The sequence below is a fragment of the Lathamus discolor genome, chromosome 5, assembly GCF_037157495.1.
Source record: "Lathamus discolor isolate bLatDis1 chromosome 5, bLatDis1.hap1, whole genome shotgun sequence".
NCBI classification, from domain to species: domain Eukaryota; kingdom Metazoa; phylum Chordata; class Aves; order Psittaciformes; family Psittacidae; genus Lathamus; species Lathamus discolor.
Window position 1 is genome coordinate 111633683 of NC_088888.1, and position 16721 is coordinate 111650403.

The 16721-nt window shown below is 51.9% G+C and overlaps 1 protein-coding gene across 1 annotated transcript in view; it reads right to left on the bottom strand.

Annotated features, from left to right (window-relative positions):
• The window catches only part of RAB10 (RAB10, member RAS oncogene family), a 47334-nt gene extending 37991 nt beyond the window's left edge, over positions 1 to 9343 (bottom strand). Inside the window, exon 1 of the mRNA XM_065682011.1 lies at positions 8815 to 9343. Coding sequence (XP_065538083.1) covers positions 8815 to 8941 — 127 coding nt within the window. The 5' untranslated portion in view covers positions 8942 to 9343. The remainder of the gene's footprint in view (positions 1 to 8814) is intronic.
• Positions 9344 to 16721: the final 7378 nt, after the last annotated feature.

The window sequence follows — 16721 nt, forward strand, 5'->3', positions numbered from 1 at the left end:
TGGTCGGTCTGACAGCAGCTCTGACCCACACTGGAAATTGGGGCCTCCAACCCAGGACCAACAGCAAGACTAAGGCAGGCTGTGGAGCATGGAGCTTGTGCTTCTAGCATCCCACAGCAAGGCCATGTTAACTTGGGCTGCCTGGGCTCTCTTCTAGAAATATTCTCATTATCCTAAGGACAGCATTTTCACATCTCTCTGCATTTCTGTTTCCAGTCATGCAACCACCTCCCTTGCAATTCTTTCCCCAGTACCCAGGTAGGATTTTCCCTGTTGTGACTTTCATCCACTGTTCCTTGACACCAGCCGCAGCCTCCAGCAGCGCTGCAGTTAACACCCAGGCCCCAAACCCGGGCAGCCACATCCCTCTGGTTCTCTGGCTAGGTCAAGGCCTCAAGTGCGCTGCGACACAAGCCCTGTGGCACATGGCCACTATGCCTGAGCGGTCTAACACTCCAGCAGTGGAGTTTGAGTCCAATTCCAAGCAAACCTCCAGCACCTCTGCTCACTGAAGTAGGAATAAGAAGCCTCAGACCTTCCAGAGAACTCAGATTTCTGGTCCATGCTGTCCCAGGCACACCAACACGGTATAAATCCCAAGGGACTAGCCAGTAATTGCCTCTGTTTTCATCAGAAACTTGAACAGATAAAAACCAAACAACCACACACATTAAAAGCCTGTTGCTTACTGTCAAGATCAAAAAGTTGAGACGAAAGCACTTCACAGTACATTTGATGAAACTGAAGCATTGGTGGGATTCATTTAACCAACAATTAGACAGTCTACAATCTAAGCTTCCTGTCAAGTGACAGAGGCATGTGTATGTACTGCCTTCTTTGGATGGATGGAGTTTCTTATTTTCTTACCCACCATTACAGGAGTCCAGAGAGCCTATGCAGACAGGTCAGCTTTTAACAAGATAGTTATGCTAGAGGAATCCCATTTCAGAAAAGGATAGCAAAAAGTTAAGATGTAGACTGAAGCAAGCCTTGGAAAGTGGGAAATTGAGGAACTGGTGACATCTAGATACTGCTACCAACATCTTCAACTTCATTAAATTATCAAAGCTCAGACATTTACTGTAGATCTGCAGTAGCAGAACAATGTAGGAAGCGCAGCCAAGTTAGTTACCCAGAGGGAACTCAGCTGCTGGTGAGATTTGGTGGTGAGGAAGAATGGGTAACATGCCTGTGATTAGAAGGGCAGGAGGTGATACTTGACACATGAACAGGTCCAATGTCAATAGGTTAATTTGGATGTCCAGGTATCTAAAGTTACTTGAGAAGACTAAAATGATGGTGAAAGTCAAGACATAACCACCTCAGAGGGCAAAGTAACTTCTTATTTGGGACTGTTCAGTGAACGGTGCCATGAAACACGCACACGAGTTCGATCCAATGAGCCGCAGCTGAGACAACTTGACCAGACCAGCTTTAATGAACCTTCCAACAGCCTCATAAATCAAAAGACAGATGAGCAAGTGGTACTGCACCCTGATCTAAAATGGATGAACCCCTGGAGTTACCACACTACTACCTCTGTGACATCGTCTTCCAAGGTTCTGAAGCTTAGAGCTTGGGCCAACATGGCCCCCAGTGAGGACATAGTGGATTGCAGCCCTGTCAGACTGCAGTGCTAAAGGAACTCCCAGTACACAAAGCAACACCCACATCAGACCCATGTTACCAAGAAGAGACAATTTCCAGCACTCCCCCAGTCCAACACTGGTTTAGCGTATCTAGTATCTGTAGAGCTGATCATTAGTCCAAATATTACAGGAGCAGTAAGAAAGAAGCTGTACAAGTATGGGATGTCAGTGCAGGAATTCCATACTCAACAGCGATCAAGGCAGCAGTCCTCTCTCTGAGAGCATTAAGTCAGAGTTTAGAAATGCAAGACACAAATGGGTATTTCTGCAGGTTACACAGATAAAAGACACAATCCCAATGGAAAAGAAAGCCCTGAGCAGTTTTAGCTACAGCACAGAACAAAAACATGCAGAGACTTTAGTTAAACCCACACAAAACTTCTAGTTAAACCCACGCCAAAAAGAAAAACCCACACAGTTAAGTTGTACCGAAACACTAAACATTCAAGACAACTTGCAGCAGCAGCTCTGGTCTCTCCCCTCTTTCCCCAGGGCCAGACAGCGATTTCCCACAGCACAGGGAATTTGACAAGCTGGTTTTCCACAAAGGATTTCAGAAGTACCTTACCCCGCTGCTAGGGTTACACAAAATCAACACAGACTGAAACCCTTCTCCATGTGTCATCAGAAGGTCACGTAGCAAAACAGGCATCAGTTGCCACAGCCAGGAGAATCTGTGCAACCTGCTTACATCCAGCGTCTTTCCTGGGCATTTCTCAGCCCCAAGCAGGATGAAGTGCCCTGGCAGGAGCAGCCCACTCCCAGCCACCCTCCTTCCCAAGATTCTCCAGCTCTCCCTCCACTGTGCCACTAACAAGCAGGAACATGCTGCCTTTCCACAGTTCCAGAAAGGAGGAGTGCAGGAGCAAGTGGTTGCCACGGAAGGGTGGAAGCAGCCCACACCCTGCTCCTGAGGGCGGCCAGGAGCAGGTACAGCCAGCGTGGCCTGCCAAGACAAAACCCCACACATGGAGCTCCGCTGGACTACAGGCAGCAACATCTGCCTAGCACAACCTAAAACAGTGCTTCCTATCCCCTATGAAGTACTTATCAATAGACTCAGAACCAATTCTGTAATTAAATATCAAGTTTAAGTGTAGAGAAGATTAAAGTTGTTCTTAGGATAAAGAGAGAGGAGTAGCAGATTTTCTTTTGAAAAAGGTACATCAAGAAGTCAAGAGGAAATCCCTTCTCTGTGCCCCTCAGTTGCACTTATCACTCAACAAGGTACTAAAAAGTAGTTCTTGGTTTCTTAAACTGAAGGCTGTACTCCTGCTTCACAGATCCTGAGCAGGTTTTCTGCCAAAATCAACAGGCATTTCACATTTGGTCTTGTGAAATTCAAGAGCAGACCACGGATTATATGGACAGCCTGTCACAAGAAGCCACAGGCCTGCACTCCAAATCCGTAACACGCTTTACCCTAAGAAATGTTATTGACTTCATCCACTCTTTATCTCTGTCACTTATTGTTGAAGCGACAGTTCAGTCTCCTCCTGGACATGGTGATGGCTTAAGTAGAGCAGCCAACCTCCACTCACTCTTTCCCATTTGTCTCCATGTCTTTGGATCATACTTAGCACATTTAGGTAACAGCTGCCTATTAGTTTCAGTTGAACATAAATAGCGTGTCAGTGCAAGGACAGACAGAAAAAGGAGCAGGAGGGGCTTCTGTGTCCTGTGCTGCCACCATGCAGGTATGTGCCCAAGGAAGGAGTTCAGCAGCCTGGTCCTCACCCTTCGACAACTGTTCTGGCTCTGATGCAACGACAGCAGCAGCACAGGAAGAGCAGCAAGACTGGGTTAGGGGCTGTTTCATACTGGGAGCAAAGAACGCTAGGCAACAGCACTGCTGTCAAGTGCTTTGTTAGCATGGAACAAACACCTTGAAGTGAATTTTCACAAGTAACCTCTCCATATCACCTATCCCAGTGCTTCTATGTCCCCAGCTTCCCTCTGCATCGTGCCAGTACAGATTTGTATGGTAACCCAAAAAGCCAGATCAGGGAAGTGATCCAGCTCAGCTGAAAAAATACCAATGTTAAAAAAATTAACTTCCAGCCTGCCCAGTTCCTCAGCCTTTACCACACACTTCCTATCAGTGCTGCAAGGCACATGCAAGCAGAACTGCTGCTTGTTAAAAATGGCCCTAGATTAAAAAACAAAAAGAAATGACAAACCCCAAACCTCCCACAACCATACCATACCATGCTGCAAATCCAGTCCACTCTGCAGCCTTTCTCCTGGGTGCCTCAGAAGCCAGAGCTGAGGGGAATCACCTCCTTCAAAGAACACTTGTTCAACCTCCAGCATCCAAGAGCAGAGGGGATCCCAAGGTGAAGACCACATCCAGAGCATTATGTCCATCACCCACCAAGGCATCCCCTTCAATTTTCTACTTGCATTCTGAACCTATTTGTGTTTTCCCCTCCAAAAACCATCCCATGAAGGCAGGTTTTACAGCTCAATTACCAGTATGTGGAAATGACTTTTGCATCTCTTGCTGCCTGGTGATTTCCAGACCCCATAACATGGAAATGACCAAACAGAAATTGAGGTCAGGGTTTTGCTGGGGGGTGTGGTTTATTGGTCTGAGTTTTTTTCCTAATGCGTTTGTTCCACATCAGGAGTCAGACACAGGCTGAACCCACAGCCTGAGCAGAATATAAACCCAACTCAAAGTTGCTCACTGTCCCTACAAGATTTGAGGCAAAAATAGGAATACAAGGAAAAAGCAAGCTGGTATGTCCAACTAGTGTAGCAGTACTTTTTTTTTTGACCCTAGAAACCACTTGTTTTTCAAACTTCATTGCAACCGCCACACAGCTAAAAGCGTTTTCACAATTCAAAACATAATTTGCACCTAGCTTGTTTTCCCACAATCTCCCAATTTTTTCCCCTTTCCCTATCTGGGACTCCTTCCTTCCCAGTATATCTCATAGTCCACATAAGATCATAGAACGGTTTGGGCTGGAAGGGACCTTAGAGATCATCCAGTTCCAAACCCTCCACCACAGAGACACCTTCTACCAGACCAAGTGGCTCAAAGTCCCATCCAACCTGGCCTTGAATACTTACATCCTCATATTTATATATGAGAAGTAACTTGGTTTATTTGCTATTTGTGATATCTGATGATTGACTTTAAAACAACTTAACTGCTTAAATGTACTAGTATGCAATTACAAAGCAAGTGCTTAGTAACTCATAATCACTTCTAATAAAGGCCAAAGAAATGAAAAAAAGAAAGATTTTAAACTATTAAAAATAGTTTTCTTACACCTTTGCATTTATACTAACATGGTTTTGCACCCTCCTAACACAGCTTTGGCATCAAGACCTTGCTGTGTTCAGACCTCAAAACCCCACACTGCTTTCTCTCTGGATCTGTAGAGCTGCCGTCAGCATGAGCTAAGACCAGAAGCACAGAACACAGCCACACCTTGAGTACAGGTTAGAGCCATGACAGCTTCACCTGCATCAGCAGCATTCAGAGGAAACCTCACCACGATTCACCTACGCTTTGTTCTCTTGAGCACAGGACTAGAGGCAGTCAGATTTCATAGGAAAGCATATTTTGTGACTCATCTTTATTTGCATTTTACTTAGTCAAACAATAGCAATTATATGCTTGAGCCCAGTTTTGACATTCAAGCTTTCAGACAGCCATCCTGGTATGGGCAGTCCTCTCCACCTGCCTGTGCTGAGGGAAAGACCAGCACTTTACCTGCCCACCCTACAGAGCTTCCCAAAGCAAAGCATACCACTAAGCTCAGGCAGACCACTCTGCACTTCAAAGTGTCATCAACTTGACACACTGAATGCCAATATAAAAATAAATTACTAAAAAAAATTAAGATATCAAGTATAACTTGACTGAAAGTTACTTATACTAGTATTTTTAACATGAAAAATAAATGAAAGCTGCTGGAAGCATGAGAGGCAGCAAATGAAGTACTCAGACTGGCAGAGAGGGGAGGCTGGGCAGCAGCCCATTAAGAGAAGCCTCCCAGGGAACAGCAGCACTGCCGAAACGAACAACCATGGACAGACTTGACCCAAGAACAAAGTCTCTAGAGAGCATAACTGGAAAGTCACCACAACTCCTAAAAAAAAAAAAAAACCAGACACCCTAAAATTATTTTTGCACCACAGAATTATCAAAAAGTCATTAAAACTAAAAATGGTTTGTGATAACATTACATCTTCTAAAATTTATTCCCTTTCTACCCTGAAAACAGCGACACAGCACTTGAGGACAAGGCCCCTGCTCTCTCCAGGGAGGTTACAATGACTTAGGGATTCTTGCAGAAGAACCATTGGGATATTTATAGTATCTCTAGGCAGGGTAATGAAACCGTTCACACGCACAACTCAGCACATCCAAAAGCTTAACTGCTGGTTTAGCAGGAAATATTGGACTGAAGTGATTCAAAGTCAAACGTGGAAGAGAACATACCAAATCACACATACAGTAAATTCTACCCGAACTGCCCCCGTGGATCATGCTTAATCAGTTCTTAAAATGTGTGAAGATGAATGTAACACACAGGCTAGTTTCAATGTTCTTTGAGACCCTTTTCCTGCAACAACCAAACAGCCCCTGCTTATGGCCAGGAACACATTTTACACGCTCAGCTATCTCAGGTTCTTGGTGGAGCTCAGTGTAAAAACAGAAGCATGAATCAGAGCTAACAAGCTACCAGGTATTTTTTTTTTTTTCCGAATGTAAGGAGAGATTCAGCCAGTCACCTTCAATGTCATCTACTGTGTACACAAGTGCTTTGGAAATAGCATTTCCTTGTTGCTACAGGTCAAAGACTCTGCCTGAGGTTTTTCCTGAAACCCCCCTCTTCCAGCTGCAAAAGCAGCCCAGGTTGTGTGCTGCTGTGGTGGGATTCATCGCAGCAGGTCCCAGCAGGCAAAGCACCTTTCCACATTTCTGGATTGCCATTGCTGTCGTCACTGCTGCAGTAGAGGAGAACCTGAGAAAGTCTAATCACTGTAGTTATCAGTGGCACTCTGAAATAACATTACCTTCACACAGATTAGTCAGTTGCTTTATTGTAACAACATGGACAACAACCAGGTGGACAGATACTTTAACCGAGCTTTAACTGACACTTCTTGCACAGGACACCTTTCCAAGAGGTTTCCTCTTTAACCAATTATTTCTAGAAGAGCTAAGAAAACGATACATTTAAGATATATTTGGGAATGGAATTCAGCACCACACATAAAAATCTCTTTGTGCCCCAAAATCTGCTAAATTCCACTATGCAGACTCAAGTCTGACATGCTCCAACATGCCAACTAGTCACTGAGTGGTGTTCACCACCACCACAACTAGACACTTAGTTCAGAATCTAGGAAATAAAGCCTGTCTGTGTGCCAGTCTACATGCACTACAATTTATGCACTCCAGAAATAAATATCCACTGGTCTAAATTGGTTTGACTATTCCAAAATGCTTCCAAACTCCGCACATGCACTCTTGCTATGAAACCTGATCTTACTCTGCTTGAACACTCAACAACTGCAGTTAGACCAACCACTAATACTAATTATTGAATTACTAATTACTAAAAATTACTGGTCACTGAAAGCACAAGTTCTCTGGAGTGAGAGCCGCCATACACCCGCTGACTTCTTAACTGAGACATTGACTATTTTTAACTTTGAGAACTGAAGTAAACCTTCCCAGCAAACTCGGAAAGCAATAAACGCCATGTGATCCAGGCGGGAATTTGCCAAGCAAAGTTAAACTACGGCCACAGCAGCACAATAAATACAGCCTTCCTTAGTCAAGGTATGCAATGGTAAGAGACAAGATTAAGTGACTCTCATGTGCACCCCCCAGAACAATTAAGCAAATCAATGAGTTGAGGCCCTAAGACCTTAGATCTTTTAGGCAACCGTGTTTTGACACTTAGTTGTCCCAAATATACTTTCTCTCACTTTAAATTACCCAAGGCTTGCTTAAGAGCATTTTTTACATCTCATAGTCTGAGATGCAACTTTAGGGTGACATTTCGACACTGACGAGGAAGTACACAGGAGTGCACACACACCTAGCACTAAGATTTACACTCTGTGTTTTCCTACCCTTGGTGAATGGCAGTAGGACCAATCATTTAAGGGATTTATATCAAGCACAAAAAGCCAGATCCAATTCAACCCTCTGCCAAAATTTTCTTATTTCCAGATGTAGGTACCTACGCTCATTACACCAACGGGTACTGCAAGAATGAATGGAGGCATGAATTCTCTTAAATTGCCAGAGTCAGTCACTGAGAAGGTTAGAAGCTGCTGACCTGAACTCTCCATCTGCAAAAGAAGATGGTGTTGAGAAAGAAAAACGCTGTAATAAACCTAGGGAGAAAGGACGTTAGGTACGCAGCCCGTCTCACAGCATAGACTAAATGGAGAGAGGAAAGCCTAGGGAAACACACAGCTCTCCTTCATGATGTCAAAGAAACTACCTTAACGAGAAGCTGCGCACCACTGAAAGGTCGCCTTTGCCAGCAGCCCAGCAGCTTGCTCGCAGACAGGGAAGGACAGCTTTGTTGGGTGAGGAAACAGACCCCACCCACGAGCGTGACCATTTCTGCTAAGCCACATCAATAGCAGCGAAGACACTCCGCAGGGATGGCCACCCCACTGCCCTCCCAGTGGGGATGAGCCGGTGATGGAAGGAGCCAGGTGGGCCCTCACTGGGAGCTGGCAGAGCATGTGGGGACAGGCTGCCAGCATGCCCCAAGGGAGGCACAGAGAGGGTCGCTGGGGCCACCGGGGAAACTGCTGCACCCGACTGTGGAGAGAAACCAAATCCTTCCTCCCTGCAGCACAGGCGAAGCCGGCGTCGGGTGTGACCAGGGCGAGGATTCTGCGTCGACAGCGAGAGCAAGGAGGCGAAAGGGTGGGGACAAGGGGTCCCCGGGGACACCGGGACACAAGGGGAGGATCCCACAAAATACCACAGACCCCCCAGTTTAGAGGGGACCTCAAGGACCCTCCGTCCAACCTTTAAAACGCGACCGAGAGCGGAGAGGAAGGGCACAGAGAACACGGTAAAGCCCCGGGCAGGCGCCCGCCACGGTGGGAAGAGGGGGGCCGCCCGCGGGGAACAGGACCCCGAGGGAGGGGGGCAGCGAGGGGCACTGACCGATGGTGGAGATGAAGGTGGTGTTGAAGGCATCGTCGGAGAAGCGGAAGAGCACGCAGGTCTTGCCGACCCCCGAGTCCCCGATGAGGAGCAGCTTGAAGAGCAGGTCGTAGGTTTTCTTCGCCATGGGGAGGCGCGGCGGCCACAGCCGCCCGCTCCGGCCCCCCGCTCACCCCCTCGCCTTCACCGGGCGCCCCCGCCGCGGGTCCGCCCGCCCACCCCGGCCGGCAGCAACGGCCGCGCCGCTCGCGAGGGCGGCGGCTAAGGAGGACGAGGAGGAGGAGGGGGCCCACAAAATGGCTTCCTGTCGCGGGGCGGCCCCGGCGCCTGACGCGTTCCCCGCGCCGCCACGAACCCGCTGCTCCTCACGGGGAGGCGGCGGCGCCCGGACTCATAACCCCGCGACGCGACCCGGCTCGGCTCGTCCCGGCGCGACTTCCCCGGGCGGCGGCAGCTCCCCACAGCCACTGACCGAGCCTGCGCGCGCGCGCCGCTCGGTAACCGCTCAGGCCTCCGGGCGGGGGCGCGCACGCCCTGACGTCAGCACGCACACGCCCCCCTGGTGGCAATGGGGCCGCAAAGCAGGAACGCAAGGGCTGGCAGCGCGCGCGCGCCCGCGCGGTGACGTCACCCGCGCTCGCGGCCGCGAGCCGGGGGCGGAGCCTGTGGGGGCTGTGGTCCCGCCTCCTCACTCCTGCTCTGGCAGGCCGGCGGAAGTCCCGCCTCCTCTACGTGCTTTCCGAGCTTCCATTGGCTACGCCGACCTGCCGGTCTCGCCTCCTCCCCGGGGGTGACATCAGAGGGCGGGATGGGGTGTTAAGGGAGCAGGGCACGAGCGCGATCTCCTGCGGGGCGGGGCGGGGCGGGGCGGGGCGGGGCGGGGCGGGGCGGGGCGGGGCTGCCCCCTGGCGGCGAGTGCCCCGGGCGGTCGGCGCGCCCGCAGCCCTCCTGCTCAGCGGCGCCTCGGGGCGCCTCGCTGCCTCCGCGGGCCCGAGGCGCGCCAGTCCCAGCCCGGGGCACTGCTGCCCGGGCCCTGCGCACGACAGCCCATGGCTGCCACGAGCAAGCCGCAGCCAGGCCCTTTGCTGGGCGCAGGCTCTGCCACAAACGAGGGTGAAAACCGGACTGTCCAAGCGGTTGGACGGGAGCACTTGGGGCCATGGTGTGTTACGGACCCAGGGAGCTGAATGGCGAGGGCTGGCCGCTCGGGGGTTTGGTCACAACTCCCACTGTGGCTGTGCGGCAAGGCAGTGCCACCAGAGCCGAGCTGCTGGAGCCACATGAGATGGCCCGTAGCCAGGGGCTGCCAGAGGCCTCAGTGCTTCAGCGTGGGGAGGAGCAGCCCTTGCCGAGCCCACGCCGTCCCGCGGTGCCATCCAGCACGCTGCCAATTGCGTTTCGCTTACATAATTAAGTGTTCCGCAATCAGCGGTTTCCCACTGTGTGCAGGATGAGTTGCCTCCAAAGGTTTAATAGGAGTCGCATCTCTCCCGCCCAGCCCTTCCCGAAGCACAGCTTAGCACAGCTCTGAAGGCACACACGCAGGTTTCTTCCCTTTGTGTTTCGATTTCTCCGCCTTCGCAGCTCCTGCTTGCAGGCACATGGGCAGGGGGGAACAAGCTTCCATCCCAAGAAGCCTTGAACTCTGTCAGCGGGTTCTCTCTGGGAGCTGACACAACAGGGCAGGAGTTTGTGGCTTCTCAGTGAAGGTTTATTTTTAGCGCTTTGCTGGATCAGTTCAAGGGCACCATGCAAAATGCTTCCTGTTCACAACTGGGCAGATAAGGAAAGAGCTGCTGGTACTCATGGAGAGCTCTGCTGCGAGGGCACTGCGTGGGTACCAAGTGAGGACCAATGGGCAGGCAGCTTCCAGCCACTCCCCAAAGGTGTATCGGCACAAGCACATCACTAGGTGTTTGCACTACTGCTTACAATATCCTTTTGTCCTAAAGAGCTTGTTCATGGACTTCAAAGGAGTTTATCTCTTAGGATCCTAGGGAGGAAGCCGTATGAAGTCACACGTATCCACACTGCAAACAAGACGAAGTATTTTCTGTCTGGTGTCTAAGACTGGCCCTGAGTTAAATGTCACCCCCCACAGGAACCAGTCCCGAGGAGCCACCCCAGCAAGGACAAGGACACCCTTGCTCTGAATTGCTTGGTGGGTCCTGGTTGGGAGACCATCACCGCAGCGCTGGGCGATTTGCAAATGTCCAGTGAGAGGTGGAACGGTTCTCACAGCTCTCCCTACCACATCACTGCAAGGTTCTTCTGTCCTGATCTCAGGAGGGCACTGATGTGATGTGAGAGGGATAATCACTGAATTAGGAAGAATGGGGTGGAAGGGGACAACCCCTTCCTGGCTGTCAGAGCCCACTTGCCAGGAGCACTGAGCAGCAGGAGTTGCAACACCACGCCGCAGATGCATGCCCTCCAGATCTCACTGCGGGCCGGGGAAAAATGAATCACAAGGAGCGAGTTGTGCAACAGTATTTAAGTTTGGGGAGGTTTGCCTGGGGAGAGCAGCTATGTGCTGGGCTGGCTGGTTACTCAAATCCTCTCACAAGGCAGGGCCCAGCCCTTGGTGCGCACAGGGATGGAAGAGATCTTTGTCATCCGGGAGGCATGAGCAGCCACAGAGAACAAGCAGCTTTGTTTTGTCCAACTCCTCCCCCAGCCAAGGCAGGGACAGGAGCCCCACTGCTCAGCTGCAGGCACAGGTCGGGGTGTCTGAGGAGCTTCTGGTACCACCATTTCTTGTTCCTGACCTTGAGGGATGAGCTCCCATGGAGCCCTCTGGCACACACCCTCCCAGCCCTTGGTCACCTCTAGCTCCCGCTTCAGGAATGGCTGTAACCCAAAACTTATGCAAGGACTAGAGCCCTGGCAGAGGTGACAGTAACAGCCTCAGATGCTCAGGAGGTTGTCTGAGGAGGAGCAGGAAAGGGGCTGAGGTTGCTTTACCTGGTGCCATGCAACATTATCCTCTTGGCAGCAGTGACCACAGCACCCTCCATGCTGCAAGTACCCAGGCACCAGACCAGGAGCTCTGAGCTGCTGCCACCCCTCTGCAGGCACATCTGTGCCCAGCTGCCTGCGTGATTTCGCTGTTTTCATGAAGGAAGGGGAACTCTAAATAAATACCAAACCATACCCAGGAGCTGGGTGAGACACCCCTGGAGAACCTTATGTAAGAAATAAGCTTTGGCGGAAGGATGAATTCCTGAGGAGGGGAAGTAAAAGTGGTGCTTTTCTCCTTTGCAGATTCTTGCATATGTGGTGTTGGGTTTCACCAGGCTCCCCAGACGCCCTCCTGCCTCCAGCTGATCCATACAGGCAGGCCAAGCAGCTTCTGATACAGCTGTTCAGCAGCAGCAGGACATGCCAATGCTTGGAGCAGCTCCTGCCACCACTGCTGGTGGAGTCAGACTTTCACCATTTCGGATCACACATCCCTGCCTCCTACCACACCTACCTCCCAGGCAGGGTTGTAGTAGACAACCAGAGAATAACAGAAGCAAGAAAGGCAGCTCCACACCACTGAAATGGGAACCTTCTCCCCCATTTTCTGTTTTATCTGGCATCACCCCAGTGAGAGCAGGACTTGGTCAGCACTTCCAGGCAGCAGGGAAGATGGAAAGGTCAAACAAGGCTCAGAACCTTTGGTAGATGGCTCGATATACCAGGTACGTCTCTTATTTCTGCACAGTCACCTCAGCTTGGCTTCTGGCAAGGCAGTGCCAGCACAGGGAGCTCAGTGGGGCTCCCAGTGTATTTGGACGTGTCCAAGGAGCTTTCTGCCTTTGCTGCTGCCCAGTCCAGCTCCATGCAGTGTGATGGGGAAGGCCTGCTGGCAATGTGACAGGCCAGACCTCCACTACGCGACAGGGCAGACCTTGGCCATGCACTCGCAGGGGCTCTTTCCCTACATTTTATGCTGAAGGACCTCAATCTTCCTGTGCTTCTGCCTCCTCCAAGAGGCTCAGCCCCTCTGTCTGTTGCCACAAGTTTCTGTCTTCTGGTCACAGCATCACTTGCTTGTGCTAGGTCATGATCCCACCCTGACAACGAGCGGGGGAAGAAGCTCCGCATTGTTGTCATCAGTGCTTTGCAGAGCCAGTCACTGCCTTGTTTTCTAAGGGTTTTCACCAGGCAGCAGAGCAGCGATTAGAACAAGGGGCTGAGAAGCAGCAATTGCTGGCTCGCTGCTGCTGCTGAATGACACTTTGACCTCTGGCGAGTAACAGCACCACTTCCCCCGGTGCCCAGGGACTGGCCAAGAGACTACACCACCCCCTATTCCTTATTCCTTGAGATCACTGAATGAAGGACTCCCTAGAAGAATGTTACAAAGGAAGATGAAGCGTTAGTCCCTGGATCTGTGTAGAAAAGGGCTTGCCCCACATGCACTGAGAGTTTATCCTGCTTACGGGAGGGTTTGGAGTGATCCCAGAGAGAGCGTGGGAACACCCCAGTGCGTTTGTTGAGCACTGTACAACCAGAGCTCTGCCTCTTTCAATTACATCTTGCCAGCAGATTATTAAATCCTTTAATCTCTGAGCAATGATGCTGATCTAGTTGCCTTACGGCCATTGCTCACACCACATCTGTTGAAAACCCAGATCTGAGATAAAAGCCTGAAGCTTCCCACATGGTTGCCAGCCATCCCTTTCCCCCCCCTCACCTCCTGTAGGACAACAGCAGAAGTGGGAAGGGGGACGGTGGGCACAGCCTGGAGGCTGCAGGACATCAGCAAGTGGCCACAGAGTTTCCCCAGGTCACACAGGACTCAGGGACACAGCTCTAGGGCTGCAGACAGGGCACATCTGGCACACATAGGCTTCCAGCCTGCAGCCCCTGAAGTTGGGCAGGGCTGCAGCTCCTTCCAGCCCACTGTTAGCATGACCAGAGATCAGTGAAGTGGCACAAGATGCCGCAAAGCCATCCAGGATCCCAATAGGATTCATCCTGTGATTTCACATCAGAGGGTCTTCTCCACAAGGGCAGGCCTGGGGCCTGCAGGAGAGGCAGCATTTTGCAGTGGCATTTATTCCTCTTCCCCCATTCATCAGGAGGCGCATTTCATCACTCACTCGGCTGTTTTAAGCTTCTGGGGGTCATGTGAAAAACGGGATGTTTCCTTTAATTATGTGTGTGTGGATGGGAAGATGTTGGAGTTCTGCACCCCAAGCTGGCTCCTGTACTGCCGCCACCATCTAATTATAGAGGAGTCAGCTGCCGGCAAACTGATCCATCCTAAATCCAGGCTTAGTATGTGCGGTGCTTACCCCTCCAGCTCCCCAGTCCTTTCAGTTTGGGGTGAATCTTGCACCAGTGCAGTTCCCTTGCTGCCTTCCCGGGTAGCTGTGGGTGCTCCCGCCTGTTCCCTGCCCTCCTGTGTCATGCCTGAGCAGTCTCTACTGCTCTATGAACATTCAGGTCGAGGTCCAAAAAAGGCAGAAAACCTCTGATCTCAGCCCAAAGGGTGGCCAGAGCCTGAGGCCACAACCGAACAACACCAGGGATGCTCCCAGCAGCCACCAGCAGGTCCCCCTCAGCAGAGCTCAACTGACTCAGCTCTCCAGCGCCGGCCTCTGCTTGCACTGCCTTTTCCCATAGCTGCCAGGAGGTGGAGGCAGCCTGGTCCTGCCTACAGGTCCCGCAGAGGATGAACGGGATCCAATTCTGACTTCAAGCCCTCTACAGGGAACCGGGCTCACTGGGTCTGAGGTGTCCGGGCAGCCAAGGATGCATTTCCAGCACTGGTCAGGAGAGTTTAGCAGCAGCTGGAGGCTCATTCCCAGATGTCTTTTGCAGAAGTTGCATGGTCAGACACGTCTCTCAAGTCACAGAGAAACAGAAAGCTGTTCCATGCTGAAAGGGGGGACAGGTTGGGAGTGGCAGCTTGCCCTGGAATTTGAAATGGGTGGCTCCTCAGCACCCTTCATGCTCTCCAGCAGTGCCAGGAAGAGAGTGCTGCTTCACAAGCTCACCTGGCACATCAAAACAGGGACACAAAAGGGAAGCAGGGGGTGCCTAGCAGATGAGGAGTGCCACAAGCAGATGGGATTATGACAAAGCTGAACTGCAAAACTGCCACAGAGGAGGGAAACAGGGAAAGAAATCCAGTGGATCTCTGGGAATGCTGGTGAGCTGCTGTTGGGGGAAAGCAGCAAAATGCCTCCTGGATCCCCCTGGGTCCAGGGGGAACAGGTTGCCCAGGGGGGTTGTGGAGTCTCCTACACTGGAGATATTCAAGGCCCGCCTGGACAAGTTCCTGTGTGATGTACTGTAGGTTACCCTGCTCTTGCAGGGGGGTTGGACTAGATGATCTTTTGAGGTCCCTTCCAACCCTTGGGATTCTGTGATTCTGGGTCCCTTTCCCTGTGTAGAAGCCAAGAGAAGAAGGCTGAAAGCGAGAAAGACCATTGATGTGGGTCAAGCAAGAGTGTCCAGTCTGCTGGGACAGCATCATGCAGGACATATCCTTTCCCCACCAGGAGGACAGGTTTTTCTCCAGGGTTGTTCCAGCCAATACCAATACCAGTTAGTCAAACTCAAGAAAAAACTAAGGAATGTCAACCCAATGCTGCGAGCACAGAGATCGTTGTCCCTGCTCCCAGCCCGTGATCTTCTGTCTGTCCCTGCAACAGCATCCACAGAGACCGAGGTCCCCATGGGGCTGTTGGGGTCCTCCTGGGACCCCACTGGCTGTGGCAGGCTCTGTCCAAAGGATGCTTATTGAGCCTCAGCACCATTTCCTGGTGGCAGCTGGGTTAGGAGTGTTTTGGCAGTGAGCCTCATTGAGCAGCACCAGGACCTGGGAATGAGGGACAATGGGGATCATGAGGAGGTGAGCAGAGGTGGAGGCCAAGTTCTGGAAGCTTTGAAACAACCTTGAACAAGGTTTTGGGTGGAGGGAGCTGGTGACACTGGCCAGCCCTGCACCAGATGCATCCAGGGGCTGAGCACTGTCTGCCCATGGGGAAATGGGGCTGTCAGTGGCTCAGGAGAGCTACTGCACCAGGACACATGGGGTACACCCCAGCACAGCCCTGGCACCCTTTCCCCTTGGTCAGAACCCTGTCAGAGAGCCTGAGGTGGCCCAACCGCCCCAGGGACCACTGAGCTGAAGGAGATGGGATGGGACCACAGAGTCCCATGGGTGGCAGAACCTCACCACCAGCACCAGCACTGGGTGTTTCTTCCTCCCACATCCACCTGGTGCTGCTGCCTGGGCGAGGCAGCCAGAGAAACCTGAGAGGCTGGGGCAGACCGTGGAAAAAGCATCTCAAGGTCTCCTGCTGCCCTGCTGCCAGAACCCGGCTCAGGCAGGGCCCTGCCGCCTGTCCATCCTCACTGCCCCGCTGCTGCCGTGCCGTGGATGTCGAGCTGGAGGGCTCTCCATCACTGCCACCCGCATCAGCACAGCCTCCCGCCTCACTGCAGGTGACACTGGCATGATTTGGCTGGAGCTGCTTCCGGAAACCTTCTTGGCTTGGCTGGGCTTCCCTCCCATGCCTCATTAATTCCTTAACAACTCTGGCCCATGGCTTTGCCAAGTCTGGGCAGCCCTGGATCCCCTGGCCCCAGGAGATGCCTCACCCCGGGGGGCTGTCCCAGGATGAGGATGTCGGGTGTCCTCGCAGCTGGGAGGTACATGGGGCCACAGCCCCCCTCCCGGTTTCCCCGGCCACCCATGAGAGTTGGGAATTGGCTTGTTTGGCATTTTCCAGCATTTTTTCCAGCTCACAACGTCTCCCTGGAGCAAAGCTTGGCTGTGTTTCCATGGGAGTGTGGGGGACTCAGGCTCTTCCCACCTCATTCCATGATGGCTGCCAGCATGGCTAGAAAAAGGGCAACAGCCACCCATACTGGGGTCCTTGCCACTGGCCACATGGGAAGCC